We start from the raw sequence: 17,507 nt of genomic DNA, 5'->3' as shown, positions 1-17,507 counted from the left end.
TATAGGTAAATTAGTTATCCAACTTGTTATATATTTATATAGTCTTCAAAGGTAGATATAATTAATTGATTTATCTACCAATGATTTTATTGTAATTACATTAAATTTATGTAACAGTTTCTTCTTGTGAATGTCTTTGGGATCTTGCTAATAATTCTTTCTGAAAACATAGTTTCAATAAAAATGTAGAGGAGTTAAAAAAAAAATCTTGCCCATATATACTGATGGCAATAACTTAAAATATTGGGTGATCTTGATTAATGCTGGAGTAGGCTACCTCTTTCAAATTTCAGTTAACAAGACCAAAAAAAAAAAAAACCAAAAAACCCAAAACAAACAAAACCCTCAACAATAACCCTAAATTTAAAAAAAGCTAACGTGGAGGTAGCAACATCTGAAAACCGGAATTGGCAGTATCAGCAAGCTGAATTGAGGTAGTTTTCCCCTAGTCTTATGAAACAAGCTTCTCCTAGACCAGTTTGTGCCGACACAGCCTGCTTCTTGCTTGATAAACCAAGTGTCAGATCAAAGATCTGCAACCTACATTTGGGTTTTTACAGTTATCTCAAAGAATGCTAAATGGGTTTTTCTCAGAGTCCTATTTCATCTTTTGAACCTGATGGGTTAAATACCTCTCAGGTGCTAATATTGCCATAACTTTTTTTGAAATAACATAATTTTTATTCAATTTAGAGAAATTATATATGACCAGCCCAAATGATTGAAAAGATCAATGTATAAATTAGGCTTTTGCAACTGATACTGGAGCCACCTTGTTAACTGGCTAAGAACCTTTGTTGTTATGTTTAAATGATGTGTAAGTCACCTATTCATCTCTAAGGTATATAATGGTCCCAGTTGTCTTGATTTAAGAAATGAAATAGGGTTTAGGTTTTAAAAATTTTCCAAAATTACATATATAACAAAGAGTAATAGAGTAATACTCTGAGGCTTCCTAATCCTCCCCATTCCTCCCATGAGCTTCCTGGACTTAAAAGTGTACACATTGTGGATGAAGGAAGGTTCTAGGACTGTTGAAAAACTGGAGACTTTCACTGAAAGAATTTAATTATCATTTCCCCCCAACATAATAAAGGAAAATTACCACAAATAGAATCTCAGAGGAGCTCGCTGCAGGTTTATATTCTTTGCCACAATTGTTAGCAGCTTTTCACAAACAGGTTAATCTATAACTAACATAATAGAGATTACAAAGTAGAAAACTTGCACAACCCAAGAAATATACTTTAAAATCTCTGATTGAATGTGGTTTATATAATAGGCATGTAACACACCCATATATAACCTGCTAGAAAGGGAATTTGTCCCCTTTGTTTCAGCCTACACAAGTATTACCAACCCATTTTCTGATTTCCTTCATCTGCTACAGCTGTATAATTTTTGTGCTTAAGCTATTCAGCCAGGGAGGTTTTTCTTTTGCATGGTTCACTTGTGCCTTAGAGGATTAGCAAAAATCCACTAATTTCATATATGAAAATAGAAGGGAAAAAGGCAAAAGAAAGGAAAAGAGAATGAATGATTAATTGTACATACATAGATACAATATCTTCTAAATCTTAATCAGTTGTTTATTGGTTGGCAAACAAGTTTCACTTTTACAACAAATATTAGTAATGAGGTCATTCAACTTTGAGACCATACAAAATGGATCATAAATTAAAAAAAAAATTATAATCTGTGCTGCTAATTTACCTCCTGAAATCCTACATTACTTAAAATCCTGTCAAATAAATAACTTTTTCCCTTTTTGGGAAAATAATGAAAAGAGGATTTTCTTTTTAGCCACATCAAAATAATTGGATTTTTCAATTTGTAGCATGGGCGAATCAATTTGTTTTAACCAACTGTAATACAAGTTCCTCATCTAGGAGCCAAGAATGAACCAGGAGTGCCTTACTCCTAGAAGACTATCATTTTCACATGCAAAAAGCCCCCACTATTTCTACAGATACCTTTTAACTTTTTGATCCATTCCTACTGCCTTGGTGAGGGACTTCTTGCCCAATTGGCTTTGTATTATATCAGCTGTGCATTGTAAACATAAAGTTTGTCCTGCTCTAATCTGCAAAAGTCCTGTTTGCAATATAGCCACTGAATAAAGATACAGAGTGAGGGAAGAAGATCCAATTTCTTTTTTTTTTCTTTTTTGTAAAAAATAATTTGTGTTTGCATTACTAGAAAATGATCCTTATAAAGTGATAGTTCTTATTTATTTTGCCCAGTGAAATATTAAGAAAAAAAAATGGCCCCCGAAAAACTAATGAAAATCTTGCTCCTACTGGTAGACAAACTTGCAAGACCAGCACAACAGAAAGTTTTTTTTTTTTTTTTTTTGCTTTTTTTTTTGTTTTTGTTTTTCGTTTTCCACTACATTAACAGGGACGCAAGTTCTGGAGGAACGGAAAGCAGACTATATGTGCAATGCTAGTATCTGTACATTACATAGAAATTGTTCAATTTTTCTGCCATTAGTTTAATCATCAGTTAATACAGCAAAACATAAAATATGCATTTAGCATATAATTCTAGAATTCCCTTCCATTTCATTAGAATTTTATTTTGTTTTACCCCACAGCTAAGTGTGCTGTGGTAAAATCAAGTTGTGAGTGACCAAAAACCATTAGGTGATACAGATTGATAATAAACAGTTTTGCTTTGTTATGTTTGTTTATGCAGCACTCCAATCTAGATGCGTCACTGTTACTAGTTTCGGATGCGTGTTCTGGCCTTTTTAAAATCAGGTCCATATTGGAATAGTAACAGAGCATCAGAGATGTTTAAACAAACACAGCATTAATTCAAGAAGGCCACAAAGAGTGCCATTTTCTTCATATCCCGTTCATTAACATAATGAAGTCTGTGTTTGAGGGGAGGGGGAAGGACAAAACAGAAGGAGGAGAGGGGAATTTCAGCAGTTATTCTCCCCTGGGCTGGCCTAAAAATTCCAGTAAAAAAAAAAGTCTGAAAGTTTCTGTTTCTCATTTTTGATTTTTGTCCTTTTTTTCGTTTTTTTGTCCCTTTAGAACAGCATAAAGATTTAGGAGTACACACAATATTACCACTGCTTATATTAACTCAGAACAGTAAACCAGGTGTTAGGGGTTTTGTTGGCTTAAATTTGTTTACTCTTCTATAGACTAGTGACCAAGTGAGCAGGTCCCTTGGAACTCCCCTCTGGGGAGGAGCCATCTTTGTTTGGAGGAACTATAAATCCATCACTGCTGCCTCGCCCTAGTTGGTAGTAAGTGTGCAGCTGATGGACATGGTTTCTGGAGCCTAGATTTGGCATACTTTTGTAGTAAACATCGTCAGCATCACCACTTTTGGCTGGCGGGGGGTCGGTCTGAGTGCTGGTGGTAACGCTCTCCGCGCCTGGCATGGCGGCCAGGGCGGGCATACTGGTATAGAGAGAATCCCTGTTGGGCGACTGGAGATCTTCCGTGTGCTCGTTGGTTAGCAAGGGGAAAAAACTCTCACTGTTGTCTTGGGGGATCCGCCTTCTGGTATAATGATGCGGCTGGTGGTTCTCTGTGGAATAAACCCTCGGGGGCAACAAAGGGGCATCGGACTCTTCATGAATGAGTTCCAGACCCAGACTCTCCTCGTGGTTAAAGGAGGCGGCGTCATCAAGGACAATGGCGTCATCTTCACTCCCGCTGCCGAGGTTATTCACCAGTTTGTTCATCAGGTTCCTATTCTGCTCACTAGAGCGCTCGTGGTTGTTCAGGTAAGAAGGGATATAGTTGGAAGTGAGTTCCTTCAGAATTTTTTTCTCTAAGGCTGTCTCGTTATGATTGTAGCCACGGTCAATGATTTGCACACAGTTGCTCAAGTACTCGCCGCTAGCGATACTGTAGCTATTGCCGTGGTTACCATTCAGTGGTAGAGTATCCATGACACTTGTATCCCTGGCATTGTTCAGAAGCCCCTCTGAAAAACAGAAAGGAAGAAAAAGAAGCTGACATTTGTATCCTGCAGTCCTTTGGGGGTGCATATAAAATTAATTTGTATTTACTTTAATGTTACTGAGATCCAAATTATTATCGAGACATATGATACAGATAAATATGTGTATATTTTCTATATATTATATATATATAGAAAATACACACACATACACACATATATATACACATAGTTGGATAACTAGTACAATTTTCTAAAAAGAGAATCTTTTTAACAAAATAAACCTTGAAAGTTGATACAAAAGGACTATAGGTAGCCATTCTACATTTCCATCAGTAATGAGTTTAGTAATAACTTGTAAAATGGAAGAACTTAAAATTTTGAGCCATTCTATATTTCCATCAGTAATGAGTTTAATAACTTGTGAAATGGGACAATTTAAAATTTTGATATTGGTATCTTATTATAGCCATCAATTTGTAAGCATAAAGTTTAAAAATATGTGCTTAACATTTATTTTATATGTCACTTAAAATTTTAAGATAATGCTTATTATGTGATATCAAAAGATTACTGACTTGTGGGTTTTTGAAATATTATATGGATTTGATTTGCTCTTTTTTTTTCTTTTCCTGCAATAGGCACCTTCATGGTTAACATATGTTGTACCCACTGTTATTATTTAGGATAATGATATATGATTCATGATATCAAGAGAAATTAAGGAAAACCTTAAGGTGGTTCCTTATAAAGATCATAAACAAGTTACATAGAATGGGAAGGAATAGAAAGAATGAGATCTGCATCATTGAAGAGAATGCTTACATTAATGAGGTCAGATCCATTTGACTACTGAATGTAATTGGATCACTGCTTCAAAAAGAAGGGATGGGCAAGATGGACACCCAATCATCCAATCATCAATAAAACAATATCAATAGGAGAGGCTCAATTTAAATCCTGATTGATCTCTCTCTTTTAAACATTTGTACTGAAAGGAGCTTGGTGGAGTTCATTTACATATACACAGGGTATCCCAAAAGTCTTGATGCATTTTTGAGCTATATTTGACCTTAAATCTTCATTAAAACTTTTGAGATATTCCGAATATTTTTCCTTGGAACAAAAAAGCTGCTATGAAATCCTTAATTATAAAGGAAGCTGTTACATATAGCTCCATGCATCTTCATGAGTTTTACTATCCCATGAATAGATATCTAAAAAACATGATATTTTCACTTATGTATTGGTAAAAAAAAAATTCAGATGCAACTACCAGAAATGATCACAAAGAACACTTAGCCAATAAAGGTAGAAACGAGTAGTTTTCTTGACTGCAAATATTGATTAGGGGTCACATCACTGTAGATATTCCTTAATGCACTGCTACCTTGTGAAAATAGAGCATCCATTCTATATCTGTGATGCAGATATAGATGCAATTCTCTTGCTTATCTAGGACTGTACTTTACAGTGTCCCGTTATGGTAAATGGCCTCAATATGTCAATTGTCTCATGGATTCTGGATACATCCTCTGAATTCTCACAATAGACATTTCAAAAACAACAGCAAAGGCCTAAAACCAGTGGCATCACAGACATAGAATGAAGCTGTTTATTTTCATGTTAGAAAGTACCTGATAGACAATTCACAATGTTAAGAAGAAACAAAAAGTAAATGTTTTTAAAGACTGTATGTGATGGGTGGCTATTGCTGCTGAATCTGTGACAGCATGTTGGATGATTATGGTGGGGTGACTTATGCATTGAAACCCTGTTTGTTATTTATGTTGTCAATGCATGGAATTGCAGATTGGAAACTGCCACAGCAAAATCAAGTGGGTGCACTGAACTTGAAACAGAACATAGCCTTATGATGAAATGCGCCATTTTGAAATAATGAAAGTTCATGATTTAAAAAAAAAATGCTTAATTTAAAAACAATTTAACTCACACGGACAATTATATGAAAATCAAGAACTATGTTGATTATGTGACACAAATAAAGGAATCAGACAATAAAAGCGTCTAATCTATATTCACATATATTTAGTAAATAGATTTATAAGTTTTTAGTCTTTTGATTGCAAAATTGTGAGATGAACTGTTTTTAATAACTACATCATCTATATGTGATGCAATAAAAGTGAACTAAAAAAAATTACATTTGATATGCAATGTTTAGCTTTACTCCCATACTTGTCTCTCTGTAGGGCTCTACACGACAGCATGAGGAAAAGGAAAGAAAAACAACAAGTAAGCATACAGCGACAATAGAAGAAACATGAGTAAAAAGCAAATTGATGATATGCAGAAAAAAGGGTCAACAGAAATCATTTCCACTGCCCCCAAATACATGAGTCTGTGTTACATGATTTATTAGAAGTAAAATCCTAAAATGTTAGTCAGGAAATAAGACATCCCCATAAAAGCATGCTAGTACAATGCTTCTTAAAAGATCCTTCCTATATAAGGTTTGCACATTTTTAACACAAAAGAAATATACTTGTTAGAAAGTTTAAGATTATCACACAAACCAAGAAGAGCAGCAATTCAAATGAAGTTTTCACTGTCTCCACAAATCTAATTCAAGGTCAGATCCCTGGAGGTGGCTTGGCTTCCATGGGGACCACATCTAACCCTGTATTTACACAGTGGAGAGTGAAAATATGTCACACACTTTTCAACTGCTTATTTCCCTCTATCTTTTTTTTGTTTCTTCGCAGTCATATTTTTTCCCATTCTTTTCAAGTACATAAAAATTTCCTTATTGTTTATAATTATTTATAGTGACACACACAAAAAAGACATCAAAATATGTCTTTTCAAGGGGAAAAAATACTTTCAAAATGTGCATCAATTGGATCAATTTTGCTATTGCCAGAAAAAAGAAAAATGCTTAAATCAGATTGTAATTCAATGAATATAAATATGGGTAAGATATATATTTTTAAACCACAATTAATTCCTTATCATCTGGTTTGTGACACAATCTTATTTCAGCACAGATTTTTACATTTAATATCTTTTGTTTCCTCTTTAAAAAAAAAAAAAACAACCCAGAAACTCATACCAAAAAAATTTTTTAAAGAAGCTTTCCCTCCCAAAAACTTTACCCAGATCATTAGAATAAATGTATTTGCAGTAATTAAAATACAACCAAGTGGGTTAATGGTGCAATACATTTAGGAGGTCTCAATTTTACTTATATCATAATCATTTGTTTTAATAACCTCCTTGGGGAAGGTAAATTTTGAACCATTAGAAGTTGGAGTGAGCTTTTTAAAAAAAATTGATCTAAGACCAATTGTATTTCAAAATACAGGGTAAATCTTGCTAAGACTTCAAACTTCAAAGCAGCTGCAGAATTTGAAAGGGTCAATCCAATGTAGTAGTAACTTTGTAGTATTTTCAAGTATTCAAAGCTCCTTTATTATACTATAGAATTTTGAAAGTTAAAGAATCTTGCTGATGTTATAGACCTATCTTCAAATTTTATAGCTAAAACTAAGTGAGTTATTATAGTTTATACAACTTATACAAGTTTATAATTTATACAAGTTATAGTTTATACAACTTATACAAGTTATTATAGTTTATACAACTTAAAAAGTGGCAGAGCTGGGGCTAAAACCCAAAGGACTTCCAACATCTATTACATCTAGCCACTTTTACTTAAAATCAATTCCCTCTTTCACTTTGCAGGCTGTATCAGGATATATACTTTTGCATATTTTTTAAGTTTGTAAATTAGCCAACTATCATGTTGTCCTCTTAACTGGTCCTACACTATGGACATAACTTTTTTTATTCAATTATTTAATATTTATACTATTATAAAACCATACTTAACAAGTTCTTTCATTAATTTTTCACAACTTTCCTAATGTAATAATGCTAGAATTTTCACTTTCTAATAAGTTTACTCCCAAATACTTTACAGTATTCTCAAAAATTTCATATAGAATCAAAAAATCATATAGAAAAAAAATTAATGATGAAAAAATTGACATTCACATTTTTAAAAATATATCAATCTCATTGTCTAATTATATTTTTTGATGTTAAGCCTATCTATTTAAAATAAAGCATTAATATGTCAAGCATATTAAAACTCTCAGATTTAAATATTTGGGGTTTTTATGACAAGATTAAATCTGTATAACTGATTTATTAAACCCATATAACAGTGCCAAGTGGTGATTCAATATAAACTAACCCAGTACATACCGAGCCACCTATATTTCATGTATGATTTCCCCTTGCCAGTTAGAATATAAGTGCATTCATCTGAAAGCATAAAATTAGTAGCAGTATGACAGTCACCATGATTTATCACTTATGCATTGGGAAAGTCAATATTCTAAAGACTATCAAAATCTCTTAACATTTTTGCACCTAAAATATACAGTTGCTAAAAGTATCCCCATTTCTAAGTTTGAAAAAAATATATTAAAGTTTTGGAAGTAAAAGTTAAAATTCATTTGGTTTTGTAATAAAAAATAAAAAAGCATAAGTGGCAATATTTAAGACTTGATTTCTGAGGTAAACAAAATCTGTATCTTAATTCAAATTTCCATATAGCTAATGGATTTAAATTTATCTTTAAGGACATTTCTTAACAATGAATATATTAGGAAATCAGCTTATTAAAAACTATGACTTTTTCTTGTAAAAATTTAAAATTATGTAAAATTTTCAAGTAACTAAAAAAAGACCCCAAATTAATTATAGCTTAGAAACAATTAACTATAGCCTATAAATACCGAATATGTTAAAATACCTGGGACAAGAAGTCTAACCAATTACAGGTATCTGTGCCTGTTGAATTGGTAGTTTTGGTTCACTCTAAAACCAATCAAATTTTAAAAACAAACAAACAAACAAACAAAACCCAATCAGATTGTCAAAAGACTATGCATAACAATACTTAATGTACAATTACCTTAGACTTGAGCTAAGGAGAATAAACACAATAGGGAATTCTGTACAGTATCACCCAGTGTACTATGGTAATTACATGGCATATAAAGGATACCAATGCTGTTGACCACTCCTATTCTCATATTCTCCTTTAGCTTTTGTAATACTGTTGTTGGTTAGCTTTCCTTCTATTGGTCTAACCATTCCCTCATTGATTCATCTGCAAGTTCTTCTAGCATGGGTGTTTCCAAGATTTTGTCGACCCTGTTATTTTCTCTTTAAACATTCTCTCCCTTCACTGTTCTCAAGACTCAGTTATCATCTGTAGTCACGTGACTCCTAAATCTAAATCAAACCTGTCTTCTAGATGTTCTGCCAGCTTTTCTAACTCAAGTCCCAACCTGAATTCGTTGTCTTCCCCCTCCAAGCTGCTCTTCCAGATATATCATATAGTTTATTTTTTGTCATTCTTTTAGTTACTATACTAGAAATTTTCTTTCATCTTTGATTTATTTTTCTCCCTTAACTCTGCCTCAGTGTTCCACAATTGTATAAATCCAATGATTTCTAAATCATGTTTTTTTGTACATAACCTCTTCACATCCATTATCTCTTCTCCTTTCATGGTGTAACCACTGTGATTCAGGTTCTCACTGTCTTTATTGATATATTATTCAATCAGTAAGCACTTTTCAAAAACCTACTGTGTGCCAGGTACTATATTAAGTGCCAGAAAAACAAATAACAAAAAAAAAAAAACAAAAAAAAAAAAAAAAACCCTCCCTATTTTCAAGGAATTTACATGGTCTCTTATAGTATTGTATAATTCCTAAGGTTAGGATTGTGATCACCTCTAAATGGGCTTCTTTTTCTCCATTCAATCTCGACTTCATACAGCTTTCTAAGTAATTTTCCTACCCAATGGCTCTCTGTATTTCATTCCATTGCTCAGAAATTTTCACTGGGTTTCTATTGTTTAGGAAATAAAATTCACACTTCTTGGAAAATCTCCTACTTCTCCAATCTGTTCCCATAATAGATTTCTATCTTTCTTCCTTACTATTATCCTTCGTATAATCTATATTATAGCCAAAATGAACTATTACCTAATTTTTCCTCTCACTGTCTATTCCTGCCCATTTTTTCATTCTCTTCTACTTATCTTGTATCTATGCAGATGCTTTTTATATCTCCTCCTTTTGAAATGATCCATCTACCACTTTCTCAAAGATGTTCTGATCTTTTCAACTCAAAATTATTCCCCTCCTTTAATTATTATCCAAACCCATTGTGTTTCTTCTTTGCCATTATCCTATTATCTTCTATCATATTTTCCTGAATACATTACACATGCATCCACTTGCCCATTAGAATGCAAGCTCCTTGAGGGCAAGTCCCATGTAGTTGTTTTAGTAAAAAAAAAAAAAATATATATATATATATACATATATATATATGCCTACATATATACATATGTATATACACACACACATGTATGTATGTGTGTGTATGCATGTAAACAAGTACTTAATACATCAAATGAACTGACAAATGCTTTTCTGGAAGAGAGAATACCTTTAAAATATTATTCAAGAAACAACTAAAAGTACTGGGAATATTTAGGCCTAGATGAAATTAATCTATGGAAAAGCATTATAACTACATTTAAATCTTCAAAAAATTGTTGCATGGAAAATGCAGTAGATTTGTTTTACATGATTATGATAGTAAGACCAATTAGTGAAATGCATAAGGAAAAAGATTTCACTTTTTTATTAAAACTAGATCTTTCTAATAATAGCAATGAAGAAGGTTGTTTCACAAGCTAGAATGCTAGAGCTTACTTCGGGTATCCAAGTAATGGCTTTCTGTCAGGCATGTTGAATTGAGCATAGATATGGTGTTTAACCAAATACTATCCAACTTTAAAGGTTCCATGTAGGCTTTGAGGACTTATAGGAATTTGTAAGGAATTACTTCTGAAATTAAAATATTCTCCTTAGCTCAAATCCAAACTATTGTCCTTAATGGTTTTTAATTAGTCTAAGTGATTCTCAGAATTTTAGTAGAGTCCATCTGGACATTTTAGTATAGATGATCAGGGGCAATAGGCTTTAAAACACACACACACACACACACACACCCCCCAATATTATAAGTTTGTTCCTTGCTATTTAAGTATGTATTTCAGCAAAACAAATATTCAGTGGTTATTATTTGGGGAGCATAAAACTTAGAAAAAATCCCTGGAAATATTGAAATACTATTAAATCTTACCACAAACAACCTTAAGGACTCTTTATTTAAAGTTATATTTTAATTGTAGTGCATTCATTGGGGCAAAATGAATGTGACCTGTGGATCATACCAGCCAAACTATTATTACTCACCTTTTGAACATCTAGTTTTTTGTATTTTTTTCTAAAAATTTCTTTACTAATAAGGGTAAAAAATCATATAAAGTTTGAAAAATCAATTGTTTTAGATCCTGTTATTTAATATCAAATCATATTTTTGTTTGTTATTTTTTAGCTAGGAAACATCTTAGAGATTATTTAATCCAACTCCCTAGTTTATAGGTGAGAAATCTGGAGGCAGAGATTGAGTTGCCCATGACAGAACTGGGATTCAGACCGATGTCTTCTTACTCCTTCCCTTTTTCATCCATACTAACTGGTTTTTCCTAAGAACTGAGTATAGATTTATTATTTTAGAATTTTATAAATTTATTTTATCCTGATTCAGTCACACTTTCTGCTCTTGCATCTACCTCATAGCTAAACAAATTCTTGAAATTTTAGCTTTCTTATAAAAATTTAAAAAATAACTTCTTATGCCACAGTCACAATTTTTCTCACTTACCTTAAATATAATTTCCACTTCTCATAATGAATGTGTAAATTTAATTAATGTATATTAATAATTGAAATTTTAATTAAGAAATATTTAATGAAGGAAAGTAGGAATACAATACAATAGGAAACAAATGTAGAAATAATTAACAAACCACAAACCAAGGTTACAAAACAACAAAGAAAAACATATCTTGATGGAACAGGGATTTGTCTAACACATGGAATCCATTCATATACTGAGAGAAGCCTAGGGGAAATGGGGAAAAAAATAGAGATCTAAATGGATGTGACAGGAAAAGAGTCTTTGTAGCTGTTTTCAAAACAAAGAAAAGATAGGAGAAAAAAGAAAGAAAGAAAAAGGAAACAAATGTGCCCCTAAAAGCCACGCAAAATGCGACTGTCACTCAAAAAATGAAGATAAACTCGCGCACACCTTGTGTGTTGTACATGCTCACAGAAGGGTTGTTACAGACGGCCGGTTCCCCAAGCAATGTATTATAGGGATTGTTAGTGCCATGAGGACGAAGCAGAGCATTGGTTATAAGATGATTAGCCATGGCTCCTGGAGCAGCCCAATAGAAAGACAGGGAAAAAAAAAAGGTCAATCAGGCAAATATGATTTAAAAAAAAAAAAAAGAAAGAAAGAAAAACATTCAGAATGACAACAGTTGAAATAGTCTTGATTAGCAGCCAGCTCATTAGACTCAAAAATACATGGCACCAGAGCACAGACATTTTCAACAGAGCACAGACTTTCCAAGTGTGAAAGAACAAAAATGGTTCAAAATGCCAATAAAGCCACATTGATGGTACTTGCTTTCTCAAGGTATAAGCAAGGTTATGCTTCCATGCTTGTTTAAAGTAAATGAAACAAAATTCAACAGCCAAAACAAAGAAAACAAATTATTCAGAAAGAAAGAGACTAACATAAAACAGTACAATAATCGATTGTGGAAAACAAGGTTTCTGTTTGTTTGTTTTTCCAGTGAAAGAAACCAACAGCAGAAAACAAAACTGAATTATACATTTATGACTGGGCTCATATTTGGTGTGAGTAGTTGTTATTGACATAAGAAGAGATCCAAACAGTTTTGTTTGTTTTTTAAGTTTCAAAAAAAAAATTTCAAAATTGGTTAGCCTTATAGTACAAAAACTCTACATCTCATTTCATGTTAGGTTTTTTCTTATCTTTTTAAAATCAATATATCCAGATCTATTAAATACCATATGAGTATCCACTTCTTTCAGTAAATTTCTTTCAAAATAATTTATTTCAAAGATAAACGCAATCAGTACTCAATTAGACAATTCACTTTTTTTCATAATCACTTTACCTAACTGTTGTACAAAGTATCACAAATTGAGAGCTGAAAAGGAACTCGGAGGATTCTTAGGTGAGCCCCATTACTTTACAATTGAGGAATTGGGTTCCAGAGAGTTTAGTTGGCTTGCCAACATAAATGGTAAATAGCAAGACTGAGCATGAATCCAGGTCCTTTACATCCAATCAGTCAATCCATCAATCAAGTATTTAGTATCTACTCTATCCTAGGCCTTGTACTAGATGCTAGGGATACAAATACAAAGAATAAGATAATCCCTACTCTCAGTGAGCTTACATTCTAATGGGGAAGACATTCAAAAAAATATAGACAGTATAAATATAAAGAATGTTTTTGCCATTGGACCATGCTGCCTGCCTTTTTAGTTTAAAAAAAATTGGTCAAATCAAAATCATTTAAAAGAAGTTTTAAAAACTGGTGCTATCATATTTTTCTTATTGTTGTTGTCTTGACTGGTTGATTCTTGGTTTCTAGAGTTAGTGTAGCATCTTCCCCCCAAACCCACAGCTTTAGTCATTTTTTCAAAAGAAGGACTTAAGCAATCTAGTTTGACTAAATTGCATCACTTTTATTTATTGTTATTGTTTCTGTTACTTTTAAAGAAAGACTGATTTTTCATTAAAGAAAGACCAGAGGTTTCTTCTGGCAGATTTGTTTTATTCTGTTATTGTTTCGTAAGACCAAATAAAAGAGGTGATTGATATTTTTTCCCTTTTCCATATGATCATTTTAATATCATGTCAGTATAGTCTAGAAATAAAAACCTAGCCTTAGATCCTCTCATACACAGATACACCTTGGTTTCTAACACATTGCCAGATCAAGTTGCAACATTCCCTGTTTCACAAGTTAATTTATAGGAGAGAGAAAGCTCAAAGTAAAAACCGTTGTCAAATCTATTCTGATAGTGACATGGAGGTAATCTATAAATAGAAGCATATATTTCTTTTAAATAATGAGGAATGAAAATAAGGAAAAGATGTTAATAAAACTACGATATGAGAACCAAAGAAATGCTACCCAGAATCACTTTTTAATTAGAAAAGTATAACCTACATTAAATTTTTAAAAATATGTTGGCACATTTTTATCCCTGGCAGAAAGCAGGAAAAGGGAGAATCAAATGATTATAAATTTACTTTTCCAGAGTACAATTCTGCATGAAAAAAATGCCAGTTTTTTTTTATCTTTTTTTGGAGAGAAGGAACATGTATAGTGAGAAAAATAAGTAAATAACCCTACACTACTTAAAATATAATTTAGTGGATTCATAGAGTATGTGTATAGGTGTTGAAAAGAATCTTACATATTTTTTCTTTTAATTGTACAAAGGTAATAAGGAGAGAGAGAGGTACAAGACCTGTTGTTTCATTGTAATGGAGAACTTTACCAATGTAGTTTGGCACTTTGTAATTCATAAAGCAGTGGACTACTAATCTGTATGTAAAGATCCCTGTTGACTGTATTGACTTAGTTTTTAAATGTGATGTTATTTGTCTTAATTGTTTTGTATTTTAAAAATATTTCTAAGTTGTATTTTAATCCACATGGGGCTCAACACCCCAGAGTGTTGATTGTTTTTGACACCTCTGAACTAGAAGTTGAGTGACCTGCCCAGCATTACTAAGACAGTGCATCATGACTTAAATCCAAGCTTTCTTGGCTCCAAGATCAATTCTATGTACTATGCCCTTCCAATAAGATGTACAACTAAATCTGTCACCCATGGATCGCAAAAATGGGATGTTATTTTCCCATGTTCTAATGGCATGTGAATATTTTCTCTTAAAAGAGTGCATACTCATTAAAAATTAAATTTATACGATTGATGGGCTACAGTTGGTTTAAGTGTTATAAACAAGAGCTGACACTCTATAGCATGTTGAAGGAAAGAACTAGAAAAACTAATTCTTCATTATCTAAGCCTTTGGTTTCAACTGCTGTGATCATGTTATCCCCTAACAAAAATAATTACAATCTATATGTTTAAACTGTCTCTATAATTATTTATTTAGAAAATTAAATCAGTCTAAACAACTAATGAGTTAAGGAAAACAAAATAGAAAATCGATTGTACCTTCTCTGTACTGTTATCAGTCTATGATGATCATCTGAACCTCTTAATAGACTGTGTTTTTGAAAGCTGGATTTTACATTTTAGTATCTACTTGTCTCTACAGCCTCTCCAAAGAAACATGATATTACTATACATTATACCAACTGAACTATTTGGAAAATAGGCGATAGGGTTTATTCACATTGCATGCTACTCTTCTTTCTTGAGATATAGATATATATATAAGGCTTGAAAGATAAAATATTCCCTTGCCTTATATTTTTTCTGTACTGATGTAAAAGAAGATGCTCTGTGGTTTAGAATAAGGAAACAATTTTGTCTCCTGTAACGAACTGTAGCATGAACACTGAGCTGGGAAGAATCAAGCATAACCAAGAAGCAGATGACTCAATATTTCGGCTCCTGTGTTTATCACTCAATTTATTATTGGCCTAGGATGTAAGAAAAAAAAAGATTTAATCACAAAAAAGGCAAGATGAAATCCATGAGTGTAAATCTGATGATGCTTTTTAAAATATATTGTTAATATAGTGAATTTTCTTTACATCTTTTCATGCTTCCTACTCCTTTTCTATTCCACATTGTTTTATTTTCTATTTTAAAAAGAAATACTTTACAACATTTTTCTAAGCCACACCACTGGCCTAAGGGGAATGAGTGCCAAATATGATTTTCTCTGTCCTCATGGTTCTGCTACTGAGCAGTTAAGTTTAGAATGACCAATAACAATGGCACAAAAGCACTGCAGTATATCAAGGTGTTTTTTTTTTTTTTTTTTGATGGCAAAGAGAGTTGAACAAAAAATATGTAGTTTGCAGAAATTCATCTTTTGTAGTAGTTTATTCAGAGTCCTATCAAATCCTAGGGGATAACTGTAGAAGGCCGCAGATAGCGGAGAAACTCTGGGCTGAAGAATCTTATACCAGGAAGGGTGAGAACACCAAAGAGAAGTGGGGAGCCAAACTAGGCATTGTCAGTAGGTTCCCTTTGGGCTAAAGGGTCTTATACCTCACCCAGAGTTCCCCCACTATCTGCAGGCCCCTATAGATAAAAGAATCAGATGCTGCTCATTTGCTTCTCATCATAGATTTAAATGTAAAAGAAGTCTTAGAAGTCAGTATTATAGTTGAGGAATCTAAAGCTCACAGAAGGGACAATATTGCCTAAAATATATAGAGTATCAGAGTCTGGTTTTGAATCCATCACCTTAGTTTTTTGTTTTTCTCTCCCTACATTCATTTTGAAGTGATCATTATCAAAAATCTATTTGTTTATAGGGGAAACTACATGAAAAACTGAAATAACTCACTAAAATGTTGAGTGAAGTACTATTCATCAATCCCCTTATCTTTTAAAATTAAGAACATTTTCCTGAAAACAAGATCTCAACTTAGGAGTTGTTACTATTATTTCTTGTTTGCCATCTTGAATTTTAAAACCAGTTTAAGAGAGCAATAATTATTGCCACAGCAATCAACTTTGGTTCTGTAGATTATGATTCAATTGAGGATCTGAATAGCAGAAACCTAACAAGAATTTATTGGGAGAAAATAAGTGTGATTTCTAAAATTGTGAGCAAGTTCTAGTAAGCTGCCATGATGGTAGGGATGGGACTTGAGAGTAAGGGCAGAGGATGGAAATTGGACTTAAATGACTTCCTATTGCTATATGGACAGGACATCTTTAGCTGGATCTACTTCAAATCACATGGTAGATTCTGAAAGCTTGAATGAATGTTGAAAAGGTCAGTTAATGTATATCACTGACTATATGTTTAATTACTTTAGACAAAGACTAGCCATCCAAAGAAATTTTATTGAATGTTTCCATTTTCTCATCGATACATTCTATTTCTGTGATTATTTTGTTTTGTGTCATTGTGTAGACTTTGCTTGCTTTCAATTTTATAACTTTAACCTTTTCCTTTATTTGTAAAGGTTTTTTTGTTTGTTTTGTTTTGGTCCCTGAGTACCTTTACTTCTTCTCATAGTACATCATTTACTTTGTTTTTGATTATTTCTTCACTTTGAGTTCTGATCCTATCTGCCAGGATGCCATCATCTAGCCTGTCTCTTCCTTTTCCCTGAACTGAATGTCTGATTTATAAATTTCCCTTTTTAGTGACTGTGAAATCATGGAGACCTTCAAAACACATCAGTGCTTCCACAGTGTCAAACTGACTTAAATTAATATGGTTAGTATGTTTAAAAAGTCTGTCTTGTGTGCTTTCCATACTAAATACGTTAGGAACATGACAAAAAATACTGGCCATCATCATCACTTGGTAAAATATTGCTTAAAGGGGATTTTTGTCATTATAAAAGTTAAAAAAAGAAAATCTTTTCTCCCATTATTGGGAGTGCTAAATATTAGGTATAATCT

General features: G+C 32.6%; 1 protein-coding gene across 9 annotated transcripts in view; it reads right to left on the bottom strand.

The window, feature by feature from the left end:
• Positions 1-1,568: 1,568 nt before the first annotated feature.
• ADGRL3 (adhesion G protein-coupled receptor L3) overlaps positions 1,569-17,507 on the bottom strand; it is a 905,707-nt gene continuing 889,768 nt past the window's right edge. For 2 of the 9 annotated variants that reach the window (XM_051964499.1, XM_051964501.1), the window contains 2 exons: positions 6,127-6,144; positions 1,569-3,951 (listed from right to left, as the gene is read on the bottom strand). In XM_051964499.1, the coding sequence (XP_051820459.1) occupies positions 3,152-3,951; positions 6,127-6,144 (818 nt within the window). In that variant the 3' untranslated portion in view covers positions 1,569-3,151. Of the gene's footprint in view, positions 3,952-6,092; positions 6,145-8,088; positions 8,218-11,859; positions 12,268-17,507 lie in introns of those variants that run through there. The other 7 variants (XM_051964504.1, XM_051964505.1, XM_051964500.1 and 4 more) reach the window with 5 other exon arrangements.

The sequence above is a fragment of the Antechinus flavipes genome, chromosome 6, assembly GCF_016432865.1.
Source record: "Antechinus flavipes isolate AdamAnt ecotype Samford, QLD, Australia chromosome 6, AdamAnt_v2, whole genome shotgun sequence".
Classification (NCBI taxonomy): Eukaryota; Metazoa; Chordata; class Mammalia; order Dasyuromorphia; family Dasyuridae; genus Antechinus; species Antechinus flavipes.
The sequence above is the reverse complement of the archived record's forward strand: the minus strand, read 5'-3'. Positions and strand labels throughout refer to the sequence as shown.